The 23,309-nt window shown below is 41.9% G+C and overlaps 1 protein-coding gene across 1 annotated transcript; it reads left to right on the plus strand.

Moving 5' to 3' along the window:
- Nucleotides 1–209: 209 nt before the first annotated feature.
- Nucleotides 210–22,765, plus strand: xpo1a (exportin 1 (CRM1 homolog, yeast) a). Its single transcript, XM_067585574.1, has 25 exons — nucleotides 210–873; nucleotides 1,936–2,068; nucleotides 2,352–2,453; nucleotides 3,126–3,198; nucleotides 3,313–3,374; nucleotides 3,463–3,507; nucleotides 3,604–3,785; nucleotides 5,856–5,904; nucleotides 6,023–6,142; nucleotides 7,631–7,759; nucleotides 11,168–11,326; nucleotides 12,822–13,004; nucleotides 13,815–13,953; nucleotides 14,216–14,397; nucleotides 15,108–15,264; nucleotides 15,531–15,694; nucleotides 15,800–15,934; nucleotides 16,041–16,224; nucleotides 16,618–16,724; nucleotides 18,843–19,037; nucleotides 19,227–19,395; nucleotides 19,484–19,618; nucleotides 19,710–19,869; nucleotides 20,450–20,546; nucleotides 21,718–22,765. The coding sequence occupies exons 2-25, from the start codon at nucleotides 1,943–1,945 to the stop codon at nucleotides 21,862–21,864; spliced, it is 3,201 nt and encodes a 1,066-aa protein (XP_067441675.1). The 5' UTR covers nucleotides 210–873; nucleotides 1,936–1,942; the 3' UTR covers nucleotides 21,865–22,765.
- Nucleotides 22,766–23,309: the final 544 nt, after the last annotated feature.

The following is a 23,309-nucleotide window of genomic DNA, read 5'->3' on the forward strand; positions in this document are numbered from 1 at the left end:
AAGTATCTGAACACTTGTTCCACCAGTGGATTAAAGTGGTTTTTATCTGTGTTTTGATGGTTCATGTTGCACCTCATCAGAGGTCAAACACAGAGGGAGGGAATCTGAGTCAGATTGACAGCTGCACCCGGCCTATGACAGGGTGTGACGACAGTGCTGCTACAACCAATCAGATGCTGGATGGGGCGGGTACATAGTCCAAATTTTACGCGGCGCGCGACGGGCCGAAACACCGAGAATGAAAATCCCGGTCTCAACCGGTTTCAACCGGTCCGTAGCTGGAAGCATGAGCTCAGAGGAAGAGCTTTAAAACACCTCTGCCCTCCAACTGTGTGTTCGAATAGAAGCAGAAATAAAAAACGAGACTCTTTCAATTGGTGATTATGACCCGGAATACCGCTCCGAGTGAGACTCCGTGAAATCTGTGTTGTTAGCTTAGCTTTCATTAGCCAGCAGACCCGAATAATCATTGACTTTTCCATTAGCACGCTAAGTTGCTATTAGCATGGTGGGAGTCGGCTTGTAATCACTCGTAAGCCAAAGAAAGCTATATTTTCAGACTGGTTGAAGACAGAATCAATAGGCTGTGGTTAAGAAAAGACTGCGGAGAGCGTTTCATACACAACGGCAAGAATCGATAAGTATCCAACGTAACGTGATCTTTTAAATTAGCGCTAACTGTTGGTGTCATCCGGGAGGGAAGCTAGCGTTAGCTTCTGGCTATCAAAAGGTTAGGAACGGTGTAAACGTGTGTGCCATGAGATAACGTTACACCGTCTGTCAACGCAGGATTCATATCTCGGTCTCCAGCTACAAATCACATCACTGAAGATTTTTTGTTTTGTTTTCGACGAGGGGGACAGGACATACCAGGTAAGCTAAGCTCGGTCAACATTAACCTAACTTACCCAGCGTGGGCTAACGTTAGCATCCGTCAGTTTGAAAAGTACTGTGGTGTTTTTGTCAGAGGGGTCAAAACCAGCGGTTACACAGATAAAACATGGATTAAAGCATTGTAGCCGGGGGACTGGTATCTCCTGCTTTTGTTTTCCACTGCCGATAACGTGTTTTAATTGCTCGTAATAGTCGCTAAACAGGTCTATCAGTGGAGTTGTGGTGAATCCAGCTAATCGTAGCCGGGTGGGGGCGCTGTTTCATGTTCACGCAGCTTATCATTTGTGTCAATGGGTGTCAAAATTGGACCACGAGGGCTGAATGAATGAAGCTCCGAGCTGCTTTGGTACTTTTTTTTTGGCTGAACAAGAATAACTTGTTTCTGATTCACTGCTTCAAGACACAAAGAGGAAACCATGCTTGTTAATATGTAAAATTATTCTGTGTTGACTCAACCTTTAAAAATATTAAAAGACGGATTCACAATTTTTATGGAAAATTCTGAAAAAATTCAGTAGAAACGTCATTTTTTAGAAACAATGATACTGGTCGCGCCTAAGATGATTGACAGATTTTATAAGAACCATTTCTTCTGTAGGAAGTTGTTTCAATGAAAACTGATGTCAGGTGGAAGACTGTTTCTGGGAAGATTTTTTCAAATTTAAATGTTTTGAGCAACACAAATAAAATTCCCTTTACCTCGTGGTGAAAGACATTTCAGAGGCAGATATCAAATCCATCTGCATGACTAAATACCAGGAGCAGTGAGCCAGAGTGTTTTTCTAATTTGGTTGGACCTGCTCACAATTTTTCATGTGTGTCTTAAAACAACAGTCAGGTGTTCATATGAACAGTGAAAGAGGTTTTCCTCGCTGTAATCATTCCTCCTGTTCATACTGGCTGTTAAAAGATCCTTCAAATGTGCTTTCAATGTGAGCGATGAGGCCAAAATGCATTTAAAAGTAGTTGTGTGTATTTTTGTATGTTCAGTGATGTATTTACTGTTACCATGTGCTGCTGTTGTTGAATTTCTCCTCTCAGAATCTCTATGCCAGCAGAAATGACGATGTTGGCCGATCACCCAGCCAGGCAGCTGCTGGACTTCAGTCAGAAACTTGACATCAACCTGTTGGACAATGTTGTTAACTCCATGTATCACGATATCGGATCCCAGGTGAGAACTACCCTCCAGTGTTGGCTTCCAGTTCAAGTGTCTGAAAAGGATTCGCATGTAGTGTTTGCAAAGCCCCACTGTGTCAAAAATAAGAATTTGTTGATCATTTTTTATCAATACAAGACCTAAAAAGACTTTTAAAAGGAGCACGACCCTCCTTGTGCTGTTTAATATCATTCAGAATGTATTTTGTTGGACGTACAATATGCAGTTAGAAAGGAGGCGCTTACATTGTTAAACAGAGACTTTAGTGGATAAACGGTTTGCTGTGTTGATGATGCAGCAACGAGTGGCCCAAGAAGTGCTCACCAACCTGAAGGACCATCCAGACGCCTGGACGAGGGTCGACACTATCCTGGAGTTCTCTCAGAACATGAAAACTAAAGTACGTACCCCGAATCACACACTGCTGCGCTTGTTGACAGTCTCTCAGCGTCGATGTAATAATGCGGGGCTGATGCTTATCAGGCTTTTGGTGCAGCGAGGTTTCTACATCCACTCTGCTTTAGCTCCACTCTACTTATCGGATTTACTATAGCAGACGGAAGCTCGGTGGGTTTAAATCAGCAGTTTTCTGCTAAATTATTTTCCATTTTTGCTGCATCTGCTGTGTAAGGCATTTGTTCACATTTTGACATATTATTAACGGCTGTCTGGATCAGTAGTGATGCACACACACGAGAGGCATAAAAGCACCATCACCTGTGTGTCCCTTTGCAGTCAGAAAGCTGCTTTGTTATCTGAGAGGTAGCATGAACCTGTATGTGTGCAAAGAAAACAGACTGAACTAAAGCTCAGATCGTCAGTTTTAGTCAAATGAACCTGTTTAAGACGACAGGTATCGTCTGATTATTGTGTTTTTTGGCTGAGCTTCTGTTTTTCTGTATTTCAGGCCTCATTAGGTCATGTGTTTTTTCATTTACTACTCTCTCTTTCCCCTCAGATAATGTAATTCTGGTTGGTATTGTGGTATGACATTCACAGTGCAGATAGTATATAGCTGTTAGCCTTTTATTAGCTCTTAATGAGAGGATTTTTGTCTCCGTTTTGCTCTCAGTATTATGCACTGCAGATTCTGGAGACAGTCATCAAAACCCGCTGGAAGATTCTCCCAAGAAATCAATGTGAAGGTCAGTTTAATGACATCAGACAAGCAGAGATTAGAAAGATGTTTACGTGAAGGAAAATCTTATTTGCTTCATTCAATAATAAAAAAAAAAAACAACTCCTGATTCTATTTCCAGGAATCAAAAAGTATGTTGTCGGGTTGATTATCAAGACGTCTTCTGATCCTGCGAACATGGAGGTGAGTTGACGTTCATGTGAGAAGCTGCACTTTAACTTGTTGTGATGTGATGTGATGCTGATGTCACTGTGTATATGTTCATTCGCAGAAGGAGGGCGTATACATTTCAAAACTCAACATGATCCTCGTACAGGTAAATAAACAAACAAGCAGTGACTCTCATGATGTGACGAGCCCGATGACACAGATCCCCCCCACCCCCCCGCCCCTCCTTTTTCTCCGGTTATAGATCTTGAAGCAGGAGTGGCCCAAACACTGGCCCACCTTCATCAGCGATATCGTGGGTGCGAGTCGGACCAGCGAGAGCCTCTGTCAGAACAACATGATCATCCTCAAACTGCTCAGCGAGGAGGTCTTTGACTTCTCCAGCGGCCAGATGACCCAGGTGAAGGCCAAGCACCTCAAAGACAGGTAACGCATCAACTCAGACCTGAAGAGATGTTGGTATGTTTCATGTCGAGGCTTGTTAGGTGTTTGTTCTGTCTGAGGAAGATAAACAGAAATCAGACTTGAACTTGGACAATGAAATACTGAATGTGTTTACATCCATTAGTTACTACATAGAATTATTTGATTAGTTGATCGACAGGAAAATTAATCAGCCAATCAGCCAAAAAATCAGCCAATTTTCTGCTTTTCTCTGTTTTGTATCAATTTAAATTGAATTTCGTTGTGTTGTGGACTTGATTTCTACCAAAACAAGTCATGTAAAGATGTCGCCTTTGGCTCTAAGAAATCATGAAGGTATTTGTTGCTGTTAGATTAGATCGATTAGTCGACGGACAGAAAATGAATCGGCTACTATTTTGATGATCAAATAATTGTTTCAGTCATATTTAAAACTCTTCTAAAATGTGATGATTTAATGTCTTTATTTGTCATACATGATAGTAAATTGAATATCTTTTAGACGGTTAGTCGGACAAAACAAGAGTAAAGTCAATGTGTACAGGACACCTTGTTATGTAGATGTGATGGGAGTCACTCGCCGGCTGCATGGATGAAAGTGTGAATATTCAGCTTTACATCATGCATGTGTGAGCCAATATGACACCTTTTCTTTCATATCATTACCTCTCAGTCACTACTGTTCTCATATTATGCTCTATTGTTTATTTCATCGTCACAAATTACACCCATACGGCAGTGTTTATCTGATGCACGGATTACATCAATAAACGACTCTTCTTGGCCGTCACTGTCTCTCCTCTGCTGCTCTGTGTGTTCAGCACACACACACACACACGGAGGCTCAGCTCCGCCCCCTCGCTGAACCACAGAGAGCAGCTCGACCATAAATTACAACAAAACGCAGTAGAGACTGTGTCTAAATGTTTATTTATGGTTTTTTTCACTATATTAATTCCAGCTCAGTGTTTGAGTCTGTGCTGCTCTCCTCTGCTCTGTGTTTTACTGCAGCTGAGCCTCCGTGTGTGTGTGTGTGTGTGTGTGTGTGCTAGGGATGGGCATTTGAAGAAATTTCCTTAATCGATCATCTGGAAAATTAACTTTTTTTTTTATATGTATTAAAAATGCCTGAAAATACTGAAGAAAGTTGTTTTTCCTCAATGAAATCTTTATTCCAAGAAGAAATTATAGACCAGCACTGGTCCTCTTATACAAGGCTGTTAAACAGAAAACAAAATATAAAATATATATATAATATTATTAGTGCAGACAATTTTTACCTAAATGTAACTTGAATAAATCCAAAAGGCACGCAGCCGAGAGAATCAAGTCGCTACAGCCTACTGGTTGTTGTTGAGGAAGGCGAGCGTGTCAACGTGAACGCAGCCTGGTGACGGTTAATTAGCGACGCTGCGGGGATGCAGAGGTGTTGCCCACCGTGCATCGCAGAGCTGATGGTAGGTTGAGAGGAAGTGTCGGGTGTTCAAGCCGTACATCATCAGGGTCGTTGTTGTGTTGTAGGTAAACACGTCATTATGATGTTTACAATGAGCTTCGTTGTTTTTCTGCTCAAAACGGTCCCACACTAAACTTCACTTTGCTCTCTTCATGTTTACTTTCGTCTAATTGCTATGGCAACCTGCTGGAGTTTTCATTTTCCCTCTTGAATTTAAATTGCAGCACGGAGTGAAATTCATTGCAACTTCAAGACACATACATACATAACGACGATTTATCGATTAATCACGCCCATCTCTAGTGTGTGCTGTACACACAGCGCAGCAGAGGAGAGACAGAGAACTACGTTACTGTAGGTGTAATAAAAGCTTCGCAAGTAAAAAGCCAAGAAGAGTCATTTATTGATGTAATCCACCCAAAAGACGGTCAGACGTCGACCCCGTTTATTCACTAAAGTTTGTTAATCATGATACATGTATCTGTCAGACAGACGTTTATGTTTCTGAATGACTTAAACAGACAGGTTGAAGTCAACAGTGTCACATATTTAATGTGTGAATAAGACAAAGTCACGACTCTTGTGTCACTTCACCGTCTCTCCGTTTTGTCTTTCAGCATGTGCAACGAGTTTTCCCAAATATTCCAGTTGTGCCAGTTTGTGATGGTAAGACAAAGTGGAGATCAAACTGTCCTCAGCATCTTTCCTCTGATGTTTAAATATAAATAAATACTCTCCATCCATCTGTTCTCATACAGTACGTACCCTTTTTGCTTGTGTATAGGAAAACTCCCAGAATGCCCCACTGGTGCACGCCACACTGGAGACTCTCCTCCGCTTCCTGAACTGGATTCCTCTGGGTTACATCTTCGAGACCAAACTCATCAGCACTCTGGTCTACAAGGTAAAAACCTCCCATATTCATCCTGCAAATCAGAAACAGATCAACTTTATTGATCTTTATTATAACAAAAGGAAATAGAAATATGTCTTTCCAAAACAAAAGTAGTAAGTTCTGAGTGACACGAATGAACTCCTTTTGGTTCTGGATAAGTTGTTCACACATATATGACGTGTATATAAATCCTACATTACTGGGAAATAATTTGCAGCTTATTAAAAGCTCATAAATTATGGAAAATGTTTGATTTAGTCTCCACGTGGCCACAGATTTACCGGTGAACCGTTTCACCCCTGCAGCGTGTGAACTGCTGTCACTATCAGTCAGGACTGTTCACTAGTGAGTTGAAATATTGTCATTTACGTTTTTGTAAATTTTCCTGATATGGGGTTTGAATGGGGCGTGGTTATACAAGGACATTTATTACAAAAATGATGTAATTAATTCTGTGAACCAAGTGTCTCATGAAACTCAGATTAAACTGTCAAACCAGGCAGTGCTGATATATTAATCAACGTTCTGTTATTGCAGCGTTTCTCCGCCGCTGATAAAATTTCAGACGATCATTAATGATTTTCTCTCGCACACTGTAACACCCTGCGTTATTGTGGATTTTTTAGTCATCCTCACTCTCTTCGTTCTTCAAAGGACGTCTACGTGTTTTTGCAAAAGTAGCGTTGCTCCGTTACGGAATAAGGCAGTGTGTGTGTATGTGTGTGTAAATGTGTGTGTGTAGTTGTAGGGCGAGCTGCAGAAACGTGACGTGAACGCAAGTTTAGTATTAAGTTGTAAATCTGGCAGTAAATGTAGAGTACAGACTACAGTGTGTCAGTTAATAAATGCTGCAGCTCCTCAAGACAATACTCCTCTATTGAAGGGGGTTAGCCCTGAAGTTAGCAACAACACGTTAGCTTAACTTGACCAGGCTCACTTAAGGTGGACCGACTTTTAAGGTGGACCAGCAATTCTCATCTTAGTGTCCCCCCCCCCCACAACCGAGGGGAAACACTGTACTGCGTTGCCTGTTTCTCACCTCAAATCTTTTCAGAAACATATTTTAGTGAACTGTTTAGCTGTAATTTGAGAGAGTTTGTGACCCGGCCGCCATGTTGAAAACAGACGAGCTGAAACTAAGCACCGCCCACCTTTCATCACTGCATGTCTTTATGTTTTGCTTTTTAGTTGAACTTTATCCTATTTTATTATATTTATCTGAGTATGTGACTCTTTTTTATTATTTTATCTTTTATTTTTTAAGAAATAAGCCTTTGTTACCTCCTTCTTTATGTTTTTTTCCCTGTTACAGGAGATTTTTGGCAGTTTTTCCTTATTTAAATGGAGGGTTTAAGGATAAAAGATGTTGTATTACTGTGCGATTTGTATTTTGTGATATTTTACAAATAAAACTGACTTGACGTCTTATAACGTAAGCACTGACTGAATAGAAGCACTGACTGGGATTTAATCAGGATTGATTTTTGTGTGTTTCAGTTCTTGAACGTGCCCATGTTTCGCAACGTGACGCTGAAATGTTTGACGGAAATCGCCGGAGTGAGCGTCAACCAGTACGAGGAGCAGTTTGTCAACCTGTTTACCCTCACCATGTGCCAGCTCAAACAGGTACACACACACACACACACACACACACACACACACACACACACACACACACACAATCATTCTGAGTGGTGCTCAAGTTAATTTGCACTCAGTCTGATTACACACACAAGCATGCTAACATGTGCCCACTCTGTTTATTACACACACACACTTAAAATCACACATGTTCATAATGTCAAACGTGCTTCTCGTTGCACACAAACACACCGCTTCGTTTGCAGAATTAGCTGCTGTTTTCTGTTTGTTCTATTTATTACAAACAGACGTAAATAAACAAACACCTGCAGGCATCATGAACGTGTGAAGTGAAGTCAGTTCGGAGGAAAATCCAAAAAAACAAAACACATCAAGCAAGTTCATTTTAATAAAAGCATAATTCATAGCAAGCTTTTGTTCCCACTGACCTTCATCAGCTGACAGATGTGGTTGTTGACACACCTGTAGAGGGACAATAGATTCACACACCTGTCCAGAAAACCCCGAGATCATTTAATACTAATTCTGATAAAGCTGATAAAATCCTGCTGTAAAGAGAGACGAGAACTCCAGCAACACTTTTATTCAACAATATTATTAGTTTCGGTTCGTGGCCTTCATCAGGGTCATCATCAAACACATTACAAACACCATTTAAATAAAGGAAGCTGGGTATGAAAAAAGGTATTTCCTATTTTTTTAATTTTTTTATCACTTTTTAAAGTTTATATTATTGTACTAAGCATCTTTCTGCTCCCTCTATACACAGCACTTTATAAAGCCTGTATGTCAGATCTAATAGGCACATTTTTGGATGAATGAGTACCAGCCCCTAGTTGCACCTTTCTAGTTAACGGACTAAATATGGCGTCACAATGACAACAATTGGCCTGAAGTCACATGACCGTACATCCAACCCATCTCTGTAGACGTCCCATTGGCTGATATGAGTCTGGATGTATATGATTGGTTGTCTTCTATAATTTTTTAAAAACTTTTTTAACCTTTTTTCATACCCAACCTACTGTATTTAAACAGTGTTTGTAATGTGTTTGATGATGACCCTGATGAAGGAGTTCTCATCTCTCTTCTCCGTGCACCTTTGAAGTAGCTGAAGTTGTGCCAGAGACGCTCGCTCTGCATCTGTAGCAAGCAAACGTATTAGTTTACAGTGTAAACAGCAGAGTTAAGAGACGACAAGCTGCACAAACTGTAAAGTGATCAAATAAAACATAAATACAAAGATGTTTTTTTTAAGGATTTTCACTGATTTGGCTTCTCTGAGACTTTGCAGGAGACTTGTTGCTGAATATGACGACCTTATATTAGACGAGTGGTATCATGATGCAAACCAACTGTCATATTTGGTTACCCCACAGACCTGGTACATGTACAAAAATTAAAGCTGCAAAAGAAGAAAATGTCTCAATATGTAACAATAGATACAAATTAGAATATGAAAATAGGAAATATCTTCTAAGATCAGTCATAAGGATAAAACATTGGAACATAGTTGACTGATACGTAATAGATACAAGTCATTGATTATGGTTCAGTATCAAACAGAACTCCTGTTTTAAAGGACCAGTGTGCAGAATCTAGTGGCATCTAGTGGTGAGGCTGCAGATTGCAACCAACTGAATTTATTTTATTTGTTTGTTTGTTTGTTTGTTTGTTCAACAGGGACAGTGCACATTAATAAACATTGCTGTAAGAGGCTATTATTCATCTGTAGTTACAGAGTCGCCCTAAAAACAGAATATGAACATGAGACTGAGGTCAATTATAAACATGCAGAACAATGAATAAAATGAAGAAAGAAGAACATGTATAATATTAATAAAAACCATCATTCAGGACATCCTGAAAACAACACAGAGACTCATGATACAAGACAATAAATACATGAAGATATTAATGTTAAATAAAACCACATTGAGCTGCGTCGTTAGACACTAACTAGAACATGCAAAGCAGAAGCACAGATACAAAAATCATGCACAGTTTATGTAAAGCACATTATTTAATCTGACACAATAAAAGCAAAACCCACAATAATTCATGCACGCAGGTACATGAGATAATATGGAATAAGCCCCGCCTCCACTTCCTAGTGTGTAGGAGAACCTACGGTCGCCACAAAACCTCACAAAAACATGAAAGGTTCCTCTCAAGAGCCGGCGTTTTGTTTGGCCGTTCTGGGCTACTGTAGAAACACGGCGGGCTCCGTGGATGAGGCCCCGCCCCCCCGCGGATGTATAAAGAGAACTGGATACAGGAACAAATTTGACATAGCGGCCAAACCTTGTAATTACAACGTCACGTGATGCACACTGGCCCCAAGAAGACTTTTTCCCGTAGACTCACATTGTGAAAGAGACGTCTGTAAACCAGCGGATACGTTGTTCTGAGCGCCACAACCCCCCCGACATGACTCGTCTCACTGTCAGAATGAAATCCGTTCAGTCCGATCACGTTTCAAAAACCTAGAAGAGCAGCGAAAGTCACCAGTGCGTCTGCTCTGTTGATACTTTCATACCCGGAAGTCTCCAGTTGTCCTTAAACATCCCTGCTGCTCATTCTAAGTCAACCAAAACACAACAATTCTTATTTTCATGGGATTAAACACTAATTAAAACATGCTGATGAATATTATATTACATTTCTGCCAATATTTCTCTCCTAAATCTTGCACACTGGTCCTTTTTTAAATGAAACTAATTATAATCATCTGTATTCAGCTTGAACACACTTGTTGTCTTGTGTGTGTGTGCACGGCGCCCCCTGCCTGTCACTGTGAAGTCTGACAGAGAGTCACAGAAAGCAGATGAATCATCATCAGTTTACGTTATAGATTCTATGGCCGTCGGTTCCCGACCGTTTGTGTTTACGATCCTTTTAAAAGGAACTGCAGCGACTCCATGCACGTCTCCAGTCACATGATGCGTTCATCAGGTCGGAGTATTTCTCCCTCTACGCCTCTCAGGTCGTCCAGAAAGTTTAAAACTGGTCACAAGAAAGATGAGTCAGAAATATTGTGTAATATGTTTGTGTTGCAGAACCTTTTCTTCTTCTTCCTCTCTGTCACATTTATCTTATTTATTGTGAACACAGATTTTTATCTCATGACCCAGCGGAGGTCCTAAAGCCCAGACTGGAAACATCTATCAGAGGACTGTTGATAGACACACACACACACACACACACACACACCTGTTTATTCCATTTGGAAAAGATTATATTATATTTTTGTGAAGCGGTGTATCTTGGGAGGTCTCGTTGCTAAACTCATTTACAGTAAATGTGAAGCAAAACAAAAACACTCTGGATGTAATTACAGGACAAAGTTAGTCTAATTAAACGTTCAGCATAAATAAATAAAAGGTGAGTTTTGATGTGATGTCGTGTCGTTCCCTCCCTCTCGCGGGTCAGATGCTGCCTTTGAACACTAACATCAGAGTGGCCTACGCTAACGGGAAGGACGACGAGCAGAACTTCATCCAGAACCTCAGCTTGTTCCTCTGCACCTTCCTGAAAGAACACGGCCAGCTCATCGAGAAGAGACCAAACCTGCGGGAGACGCTCATGGAGGTACGACGACGACCACTCTGAGCTGCTGCAGGGTTTGTTAGAGAGCAGCCTCCCCCTCATGACTCTGCCTTCCTGTGTGTGTGTGTGTGTGTGTGTGTGTGTGTGTGTGTGTGTGTGTGTGTGTGTGTGTGTGTGTGTGTCGGTGGTTTTGTCCTGATTACACCTTTTTTTCTCTCAACGACATACATTTGGGAGCGATTACAGTAGGAAGGACCACCTTTTTTCTTTCCTGTGGCTGTTTGTCCGTTTGACTCTTGGATAATGGTTCCAGGAGGAGACGTTTGACTGCAACACAGGAAAAAGCAGTTAAACCTCGAGAAAAGACAAGTTTGTTTGTGTTTTATTTTGTTGTTGTTGCTGCGGTTAGACGGACGGAGACAGAACTAATAATACATGTGGGAGGAAATTATAGCTGAGTCATGAAAACAAAAAGATAAAGAGATCCACATGAGGAGATGATAAGTAGATGATACCTATCCTACCTCATACTGTACGCTGATAGTACCCGGCTGTAATATGACCTATATCCATAGAAGGGCTTCAAGATAAATCATGTTTTTATGGTCATAGTGATATGAACATGTGTGATAAACAGCCTGAAATGCAGTGAAGATGCAGGAGAACCAGCCTCCTTCTTTACCTCCCAGTTCCAGTTGAAGTTGTTAAATGTTTCAGTGTTTGTTGGTCAGAAGGTCTCGTTTGTTGCTGCTGGAGTTCGCTGCTCCGCTAACGTTAGTCTCTGAGTGACGGTGTAGAAAGTTGTTATTATTTAGTCATTAAGCCTGTTTTTGAAGATGAACTCTAGACTGTCCGGACGCTGCGCTGCTCTCGCCGTTTAATCACGTTATTAACTAACATTTAGAGAATCAACTGTCAACATTAGTGAAATGAAACCTTCCTTTAACAGGTGGATATTTTATCTGATTGTCTCTGCACCTCGTTGGAGTCGTGTTTCATTTATATTTATTTAATTATTTAAGCTGTTTTCCACTCAGATATTTTCCTTTTATTTCAATGTTTCATAGTAAGAGATGGTGTTTTGTTGAGTTTAGAAGAACTTCTTCTTCTTCTTTATAGTTATGATGGCTTCAGTTGGGTTTTCATGTGCAGTTTGTTCAATAAAAGCATCTTTATTCAGCGTTCATAGATTATTTAATATGTTAGCAGAGTACCTATTAAAGCACAAACACACAGGAGCTGTACAGATAATTGCAAGTCAATGTTATGGCAGGTTTTCCTCATATCGTGAAGCATTAAAGTCTATCAATATCTTTATAATAACAGTGTCTAAGCTGTTGAATGTCTGTACAGACTGACTCACCGTCGTTGTTTGTTTGAGGTTTTTATTCCACTAGTGAGGAGCTGAAGAGCTCATCCAGAGTGAAACCTGTTATAATGAAGTGATCTGAGCTCTAAACCGGGACCACATAGCTGGTTATAGATTATTATGTTTCTCTGTACGTGCTGTCGGTAACGTGACCTCCCCGCCCACCAGGCCCTCCACTACATGCTGCTGGTGTCGGAGGTGGAGGAGACGGAGATCTTTAAGATCTGTCTGGAGTACTGGAACCACCTGGCAGCGGAGCTCTACAGAGAGAGTCCCTTCTCCACCTCCAGCACCCCGCTGCTGTCCGACGTCCCCCCACGCAGACACCTCTACCTGCCTGTACTCTCCCAGGTAGGAACGTCCTCCGACACGCACGCACACACACTCACACACTCACTCACACACACACACACACACACACACACACACACACACACACACACACACACACACACACACACACACACACACACACACACTCACACTCACCACTGTTCACTGATGCAGAGTTATCACCAACACAGGAAACAAGCTGGAACTAAATGAGAAGCAACATTTAAAAATGACAAAATGCAGTTTTATCAACGAGCTTGATGTTGTTTGTAACTTTGTTCTTAATCTGTGAACATATTTTTCTATTTTTCATGTTTCTATTGTGGATTTAAAGCTGCATTATTACGGTTAAAATGTAAAACATGATTATTATCAATATTCAAATCAGTAAAACTTAAAGTCTATTACATAATGAGTTATTTCCTGATTACAGACAGAAAACAAAATCCAACTGATAACATGTTAAAGTAAAATAAAAAACATTTATTTCCAACATGGTTCCAGTTAAAATCTAATAAATTGAAATATTTAAAATCTTTATTTATTTATTTTTTCATCCATCTTTGTAAACAGAATGATTTTTACCTGCATGTGAACCTTTAAAACTAATTGTACTTAATAAAAACTTATTATGAAACTTGCTTAGATAAGCATCGTTAAGTGTCAATGTTACACATTATTAATTAATTAATTAATGAGTTATGGAAGCCAATATTGTGATCAATGCACAGCTCTCAGTATGTACAGATACAGTCATTAGTTTATCTCAGTATCGCTGCTATCGTCTCATCTTCATCTTCATCTTCCTCTTCCTCTTCCTCTTCACAGGTGCGTCTGCTGATGGTGAGCCGCATGGCCAAACCGGAGGAGGTGCTGGTGGTGGAGAACGACCAGGGCGAGGTGGTGCGAGAGTTCATGAAGGACACGGACGCCATCAACCTCTACAAGAACATGAGAGAGACTCTCGGTGAGTTCCTGGTTAACTATTAACTCGTCTTTCTCTCTTATTTGTTTACATGTTGTTCCTAAATGTTGTTTATTCTCAACAAAAGAACTTCAGGCTGTTTATTTAAATGTCTTGAGACCTTTTAGATGTTTTAAAACTGTTGGATAAAAGTTTCTCTTCACTATTAAAACCAGTTTATTCATATTTTGCTCACTTGTTTACACTTTGTGTGTTTGTGTGTGTGTGTGTGTGTGTGTGTGTGTGTGTGTTTGTGTCTCTGCAGTGTATCTGACCCATCTGGACTACGCAGACACTGAACGCATCATGACGGAGAAGCTCCACAACCAGGTGAACGGCACCGAGTGGTCGTGGAGGAACCTGAACATGCTCTGCTGGGCCATCGGCTCCATCAGCGGGGCCATGCACGAGGAAGATGAGAAGAGGTTCCTGGTCACCGTCATCAAGGTGACTGACGCACCAGTAACACGTTTTTATATGCGTAGCGTAGCTTAGCAACAGCCGATGACTCATCTGCCGCTGTTTGAAAAGATCAATGATGAAAATGTTCAGACAGTAACTGGACTCAACTTGTCGTCTCTCAGGTGTAACTGTTGAAATATCAGATGTTGGAATCTTTTATATTAGAGCTGCAACTAACCATTATTTTCATTATTGAGACATCTGTCAGTTATTTTCTTGACTAATTGTTTAGTTGTTTGGTTTATAAAACGCTGACGTCCTCAAATGTCTTGTTTTGTCCGCAACACAAAGATCTTCAGTTTACTGTCACAGACGACTGAAGAAAGCAGAAAATATTCACATTTAAGAAGCTGGAATCAGATTTTTGACATTTTTTCTTTCAAAAAAACTACAGAACAGTTTGTGATTAATTTCCTGTTGATCGACTCATCGTTGCAGCTCTATTTTATATTCAAAATCATATTTTTCCAACCACTGTCAGGGATGTTTTAGTGTAAAACAAGCAGTAACTTGTATTTTTCTTATTCTAGAAACCTGCAGATTATTCTACAGTCGTCTAATAAAAAAAAATAGTTTGATATTTTAAAACAAGAAAAGATGAACAAAAATCCACATTTGCCTCCTTGGTCTTCAGTGTTGAACTGGTTGTGTAACTGGTTGTGTAACTGGTTGTGTGTGTGTGTGTGTGTTTTCAGGACCTGCTGGGATTGTGTGAGCAGAAGCGAGGGAAGGACAACAAGGCCATCATAGCCTCCAACATCATGTACATCGTTGGCCAGTATCCTCGCTTCCTGAGAGCCCACTGGAAGTTCCTCAAGACCGTCGTCAACAAGCTCTTTGAGTTCATGCACGGTGAGAAACTGGAAAACCGTTCAAACGCGGCTCCTCTGAGAGCGGCGCTGAAACACCGTCAACAACTATATTTCATCTGAAGGACTCTTCCTGCTGTTTGGAGGCTTTAATTGATCTTTAGATGCTTCTGTGTTCATTATTTATGCACATCTGTTTACAAGCTGTGAGGAGAGAGAGTCAATATTTACCCCAAACTGCTGCTGTTACTGTAAATGAATGTGTGAGATCATCATCATCATCATCATCATGTGGTCTTCCTCACGCAGAGACTCACGACGGCGTGCAGGACATGGCCTGCGACACTTTCATCAAGATCGCTCAGAAGTGTCGGCGTCATTTCGTCCAGGTGCAGGTGGGCGAGGTCATGCCCTTCATCGACGAGATCCTCAACAACATCAACACCATCATCTGTGACCTGCAGCCGCAGCAGGTCCGTCCCCCCTGTCCCCCCCCGCCCGGTCCGTCTCTGCACTTCCTGTCAGCTTTGAGTCATTTGTATCATTAAGATGTTTTTTTCGTTGCCGTCTGTCTGCAGGTTCACACGTTCTACGAGGCGGTGGGCTACATGATCGGGGCTCAGACGGATCAGGCGGTTCAGGAGCTTCTGATAGAGAAGTACATGCTGCTGCCGAACCAGGTTTGGGACAGCATCATCCAGCAGGCCACCAAGGTGACAACATCCAGTATAACCCAGTCTTCCCAGTAGCCTCATAAGCTCTCATTTAACGCTGACCGTCGCCTGCTTGTATTGAACATTGCCGACCTTTGTGCTGCAGAACGTGGACATCCTGAAGGACGCGGAGACGGTGCGTCAGCTGGGCAGCATCCTCAAAACAAACGTCAGAGCCTGTAAAGCCGTCGGTCATCCCTTCGTCGTCCAGCTGGGACGGATCTACCTGGACATGCTGAACGTCTACAAGTGTCTGAGTGAAAACATCTCGTCAGCCGTCCAGACCAACGGTCAGCCTCCGTCTCCTCCGTCTCCTCCGTCTCTGAGGGTCTTAAATGAATGATGATGTCATATAAAACATGATTGACAGGAGTGAAATACAGAATGAGACCCTCAGATGATCAATGCAAGCTGTAAATCCTACATATAGAGGCTTTAATGTAAAAAGACGTTATAAACAATGTAAACAATGCAGTGACCTTGTTCTTTAAGGGTCATAAAGACTTTAAATCAGCATTAATTAATCATTACATCTATCAAAATAATTTGTTTAGTCATGTTTGGTCTAATCTTGCAGACTTTGACCTGCAGGATTCATTGTTTGCTTCGTCTCTCTGTGGTTCTTTGCTTCCTTGTTTTTCTGTTTTTTTTTATTAATGAAGCGTCTTTAACCAATCAAACAGGTGAGATGGTGACCAAGCAGCCTCTGATCAGGAGTATGAGGACGGTGAAGAGAGAGACTCTGAAGCTGATCTCTGGCTGGGTCAGCCGCTCCAACGACCCTCAGATGGTGAGACAGACCCCCTCATCCCCCCCGCCCCCCCACAATCTAATCTAATCTGTAACGGAGGAGCTTTTAAACGTGCGGTCGTGTTTCAAATCCATGTTTATAATGAGTTTTTATTTTTAGCACAAAGCACGTTCTGTTCACTCAACAACAAACCAACAACAAACCAACAACAAACCAACAACAAACCAGCGCTGCTGCAGCAAACGGAAAAAATGCAACAACATATTTGGATTTGTGCCTCGTTCTCAAGAAAAGTGGTCATGATGTTTATAATTAAAATCTAAAATAAGAACAAATGTTTTCATTACTGTGACCCCGACTGGGAACCAACAAAATAAACCAACACATTACCTCCAAAACACCAGTAACGTTAATAAAACCTTGAAAAAACATCACATCACTATTTGAACTTTAACCCGGAGGAGTCTTCAGCTATTTTGGTCGTTTTTGCATATTTCTGACTTTGCCTTTTATATATCACTGTAAAAACTATTTAACATGCCGATGTTTGGTATCACCTGTATGACCAGACTATTACTGTTTCACTTTGATATAATATATCATCATATTGGACCCAAAACACACAGTATTTTCACTACAAGAAACACAAACATGTTCAACAAAGCATTTTAAAGGTTGCAAATGTGAACATGTAATAGTAACACATCTATTTACAACATAAAGCAGATGTAACAACAGTGTTTTTTATTTTTCAGCTGTGCTGCTCTTCAGAACAGTGATGTCAACTATTAGACACAGAAGTATATTACGTGTCTCGTATTCCCATCAGCGTCTTCCTCTTGAAGAAACATCTTCATAGCTCGGATCACGTAAGCGTTCGCTTCATTTTTCCGACTCAAAAACTCCAAATCTTCCGAAAATTATCTCATAATCTCCTCACATGTCCCCTCTCTCTCTCTCTCTCTCTCTCTCTCTCTCTCTCTCTCTCTCTCTCTCTCTCTCTCTCTCTTCTCTCTCTCTCTGTCTCTCTCTCTCTCTCTCTCTGTCTCTCTCTCTCTCTTCTCTGTCTCTCTGTCTCTCTCTCTCTCTGTCTCTCTCTCTCTCTGTCTCTCTCTCTCTCTGTCTCTCTCTCTGTCTCTCTCTGTCTCTCTCTCTCTGTCTCTCTCTCTCTCTCTCTCTGTCTCTCTCTCTCTCTCTGTCTCTCTCTCCTCTCTCTCTCCTCTGTCTCTCTCTCTCTCTCTCTGTCTCTCTCTCTCTCTGTCTCTGTCTCTCTGTCTCTGTCTCTCTCTCTGTCTCTCTCTCTGTCTCTCTCTCTCTCTGTCTCTCTCTGTCTCTCTCTCTGTCTCTCTCTCTCTGTCTCTCTCTCTCTGTCTCTCTCTCTCTCTCTGTCTCTCTCTCTGTCTCTGTCTCTCTCTCTCTGTCTCTCTCTCTCTGTCTCTCTCTCTCTGTCTCTCTCTCTCTCTGTCTCTGTCTCTCTCTCTCTGTCTCTCTCTCTCTGTCTCTCTCTCTCTGTCTCTCTCTCTCTCTCTGTCTCTCTCTCTGTCTCTCTCTCTGTCTCTGTCTCTCTCTCTCTGTCTCTCTCTCTCTCTCTCTCTCTGTCTCTCTCTCGCCCGCGTCTCTCCTCCGTAGCTGCTCTTCACAGTTCCTGAGATGTTGAATCTGTGGATCAGCAGATTCGAGTATTTTTTTTCCGTTCCGTCATACATGACAAAAAAATGAAGATATAAAATAAATGCGACGTCCGTCCCGTCCCGCACGCTTTTACACATGAGTAAACATGATTTTTATATGATCGTATCTGTTTTTACTCTGTTTATCAACACCAAACAAAACCTGGCAAAGAGTTTGAAGCCAGCAAGACTTAATGTGACTTTGTTTTTATGCTACGGCGACTCCTAAAGGTTAATAGAAGCTCTTTGACTGTTTGATTGGCTTTACAACAAACACAAATACATTTCTGTGATGGATTTAATCCATTCATAGCTGGGTTGATTTAGGCTGCAGCTCCACTCTTAAAGGACCAGTTCACAGTTTTTCAAGTCCCAAATGAACATTAGAATAAGTTTTTATTATAATCTTTCCTCCCGTCCACTTTTTTTTACACCTTGTTTGGTTGTAAACGTGTTTACATGTTGTGTTGTTGTTTTTGTGTCCCAGGTGGCAGAGAACTTCGTGCCCCCCCTGCTGGAGGCGGTTCTCATCGACTATCAGAGGAACGTCCCGGCCGCCAGGGAGCCGGAGGTCCTCAGCACCATGGCGACCATCGTCAACAAGCTGGGAGTCCACATCACCGGCGAAATCCCCAAGATCTTCGACGCCGTCTTCGAGTGCACTTTGAACATGATCAACAAGGTCTGATTGAGTCATTAAAGAGAGATGATAAGAAATATATTGATTAGAATCTGTAGTTGTGGACGTTTTGTAGTTTATCCTCACACATGAATCCACACAATCTGATTTACTTTGTTGATATTGGTCCATATTTGTCCCTGACTTCACAGACTTTTTACATCTTGTTTGTTTTTCCTCCTGTGTCATCAGGACTTTGAGGAATTCCCAGAACACAGGACCCATTTCTTTTACCTCCTTCAAGCCGCCACCTCCCAGTGCTTCCCAGCCTTCCTGTCCATCGCCCCCGCCCAGTTCAAACTGATCCTGGACTCCATCATCTGGGCCTTCAAGCACACGATGAGGAACGTCGCCGACACAGGTCAGGACCACATCACATCACTGCTTAATGTTTGACTCTCTTCTGGGATCTCTGCCGGTCTAACCAGCGTGTCCCGGTCTCCCCGCAGGTCTACAGATCCTCTACACGCTCCTGCAGAACGTGTCGGGAGAGGAAGCGGCGGCGCAGAGCTTCTACCAGACGTACTTCTGCGACGTCCTGCAGCACATCTTCTCTGTGGTCACTGACACGTCTCACACCGCAGGTAAAGACACGAACGTGGAGAAAACTCAAAACATACAAAGTTCTCTGTGATTCTTATATAAAGGATCCCCCCCCCCCCCCCTTTGCTGCAGGTCTGACCATGCACGCCACCATCTTGGCCTACATGTTCAACCTGGTGGAGGAGGGGAAGGTCAGCGTGGCTCTGAGCGCCGCCAGCCCGGCCAACAACCAGGCGCACGTCCAGGAGTACATCGCCAACCTGCTGAAGACGGCCTTCCCCCATCTGCAGGAGTGAGTAGGACTTGATAGCGGAATCACATGACTGAGAGTGTTAAATGAACGTTTCCAGGTATTCGGGGCTTGTTTGTGGAAGAGGTTAGAACATAAACACACACGGGGATTTACGGAAACATCTGGTCTCAGTGGAGCAGACTGTAATTCAGCCATCAGACGTATTCTGAGTGTTGTTGTTCTCTGCTCAGATCTTAAATGATTTTTCTGACGTTGTATTTTTTTTATTTATGTATAAAATAAACTCTGAGGTTGACAGAAGCCTGTAAATATTACAGCTGAAGTTATGTAGCGTTATTTTTATAGTCTGTGTGTTTGTGCTGGACAAGTTTGAAAAAGTCTTTTCACAGATTGAGTTTATCTTGTTTTATGAAATGTAAATGGCTTCAGCCTTTAATTTCTACAGTTTGAAAGTGAGAGTTTTGAAAAGGAATTCTGGGACATGTAGGAAATGCCTTAATGAGGCTGTAGGAGATGACAGATGTGTGTTGCACAGCTCATTGTTTACACAGATGTTCCTGATATATTTGACCACCGTTGTACGTGTTTTTGTATTAATTGAATGTATTTTGGTCTCCAGCGCCCAGGTGAAGGTGTTTGTAACGGGTCTGTTCAGCCTGAATCAGGACATTCCCGCCTTCAAGGAGCACCTGAGGGATTTCCTCGTGCAGATCAAGGTGAGTGTCCGCAGGAAACAGAGAGGGACGGACAAGTTTTACCCTCTACCAGCAGATTTATTGTCAGAACTTGACTCTTAATAGTCTTGTAGCAGCCAGTCAGCTGCAGAGGAGACACGTTGCTGTTAAAACACGGCGGATACAAGATGAGACTTCAGTAATATTACTTCAAATCACAGTGGAGCCTCAGACTAAACCCTGAACTCCAGCAGCTGACTCACATCCACATGAGTGTTAATGTGCTGATGTAATGTTTGTATGAACTCTCAGCCTGCTGTCACACACACACACACACACACACACACACACACACACACACACACACACACACACACACACACACACACACACAGACAGCTGACAACGGACGAGTCACAGCTTCATATAGTGTTGTGTAATACTTGTGTACATGCTCCTTGTTGTGTGGGTGAGAACTGAGTAAACATCTCGATGTTACTCACTGAAAGTAGCAAAAAAAGATTTAAAAACACAGAATGAAACAGAAGCAACGTTTTCATCCGAATGAAGCACAAACTTCAACTTAATATCCAGAAAAATCAGCAAATGAAGGCGTGTTTCCATCCGCTGCTGTTATGTCTCATCAAGATTCTCCAGCTGGTGCAGAAAATAGTGTCAGTCCGACTTAAAACAGTAGAGAACGTGATGGAAATATGACACTTCCTGTTTGTTTCATGCATTCATTTGAGAGTCAAATGCTTCATCATCATTTATTCTCTTCAGTCTGTTTCTGTTGCATTTTTGTTTTTATTGATGCATCATCTTCTCCACCTCAGCAAAGAGTAACAAACAGTTTTTGTAATATTTTCAGCATTTATGTGCAAATTGAAGACGAGCATAAAACCAGGTGGATGGAAACACGTTTAATGAATCTGAGCTTTGATCAGACAAACACAAACACACACACACACACACACACACACACACACACACACAAACACACACACACATCAGCTAAGTGTTCATCTGATTGGACGTCTTTGAAAGCTACGACCTGCGTCAGAGCTCAGATTATTTGAACTTTTGCCATGTGGGGAAAAAACGGCAGCTTTAGCCAGCTCTCCCAGTCTTGTTCCGCCCCGTTCTCATGCATGTGTGCCTCTCTCTCTCTGTCTCTCTCTCTCTCTCTCTCTCTGCTCGTGCGGTCCTGCAGGAGTTCGCTGGCGAGGACACGACGGACCTGTTCCTGGAGGAGAGGGAGACGGCTCTACGCCAAGCCCAGGAGGAGAAACACAAGCTCCAGATGTCGGTGCCCGGCATCCTCAACCCTCACGAGCTGCCGGAGGAGATGTGCGACTGAAGCGGCGGCGGCGGTGACCAGCGTGTACAGAGCAGCTCTGAAGTGTGTGTGTGTGTGTGTGTGTGGAGGGAGGGAGAGGGAGAGGGGCGGGGAAGTCAAGAGAGAGCAAAGGACGCTTCCTGTTGATAAATTGTTTTCTTTTCAAGTGTGTTTGTGTGCGAGTGTGTGTGTGTGTGTTTGAAAAGAGAATGAGGGGCCAGAGGAAGGACCCCAGCACTCGGTTGTACGTCGACCAAATCAATGTCAATATGTAAATGAAATTCGCCCCCTGACCCCCTCGACCCCGGCGCGGATTTGTCCCCCCCCCCCCCCCCGTCTTTCTTTCTACCAACTTATTTTATACATTTTTTTTTTTTGTGTAACATGCCATCTGCCATCTTTTGTTTATTCTTTGCTAGTTAAAGCTTTATATTTGGCCACACAGTTCTTTTACACCTGCATGCTGTTGAGACAATTAAAGGTTATTTTTAAATCCCTCTTCACCCCCCCCCTCCTCCTCCTCTTCCTCCTCCTCCTCCTCCTCCTCTAATTCAGCTATTTGTTAATATGTAATATATAATGTTGAAACACTTGCAATGGTTAGTTGACAGATTGCTCTGGTTTCTGAAGCGCCGTGTTGAACGGTGCAGGACGAATGTGACGCTCAAGGGGTAGATATGTACTTCCTTGCTTCCTTTGTTGTCTTGTTTTGGTTTGTCAGTGTGTTTATTGTTTTGTTTTTTGTTTTTTTTTTTCCTTTCTTTCTCACTCCGGCTCTCTCTAAAGCGAGTCGGAGCTTCAGTTGGACCGCTCTGCGTTTGGATGAGAAGGAAGGCTGTGTGCATATCATCCTGTTTGTAAAGCTGTCTTAGTACTCTGAGAATATAAAGTTCGCTATTTTTACAAAAAAAAAAAAAACCTACCGTGTGACTGTGTTTCTCTTCCCTTTTTTTTAAAGCTCTGGAAAAGGTCCTGGAAAACCTGGAAAAAGAAAATGAATGTAACAGCTCACCTTCCAGGACCTGAAGGGTTTAATGTAAATGACACATTTAAAAGGTTTTAGAAATAACTTGACATTAATCTTGTTTGGTTGATGAATCTAGTTACATTTTAGGAAATGACTTTAAGTCAGTGGTTCTCATGTTGGTGGCAGCGCTGCCCTGGAGGAGGGAAACTAAAGTCTAAAAGAGCTTTTTCACAGCAGACATCTTAGCAGTGTCCTACGCTACTGGTCAGACGCAGGTGAAACTAATATTATGTTATTAATTGCTGCAATATATTACAGTAATGTTATTAGTTCCACCTGTGCTTTTCTGGAAAGTCATCTGATTCATTTGTGACATAAAATACATTACTGCACACACAAAGTAACCAAGTATATTTACTCAAGTACTGTACTTAAGTATAGTTTTAAGGTACTTGTACTTTACTTTATACTTCCACTCCACTACATTTCAGAGGGAAAT

The sequence above is a fragment of the Thunnus thynnus genome, chromosome 3, assembly GCF_963924715.1.
Source record: "Thunnus thynnus chromosome 3, fThuThy2.1, whole genome shotgun sequence".
In the NCBI taxonomy this organism is placed as follows: Eukaryota; Metazoa; Chordata; class Actinopteri; order Scombriformes; family Scombridae; genus Thunnus; species Thunnus thynnus.

What these genes read in the sequence shown, in the direction of transcription:
- xpo1a (XM_067585574.1), top strand. Translation starts at nt 1,943, where the DNA reads ATGCCAGCAGAAATGACGATGTTGGCCGATCACCCAGCCAGGCAGCTG. An exon ending in TGCGGGAGACGCTCATGGAG is followed by an intron (nt 11,327 to 12,821) that starts GTACGACGACGA and finishes CCCGCCCACCAG; the next exon opens with GCCCTCCACTACATGCTGCT. An exon ending in TCCTGGTCACCGTCATCAAG is followed by an intron (nt 14,398 to 15,107) that starts GTGACTGACGCA and finishes GTGTGTTTTCAG; the next exon opens with GACCTGCTGGGATTGTGTGA.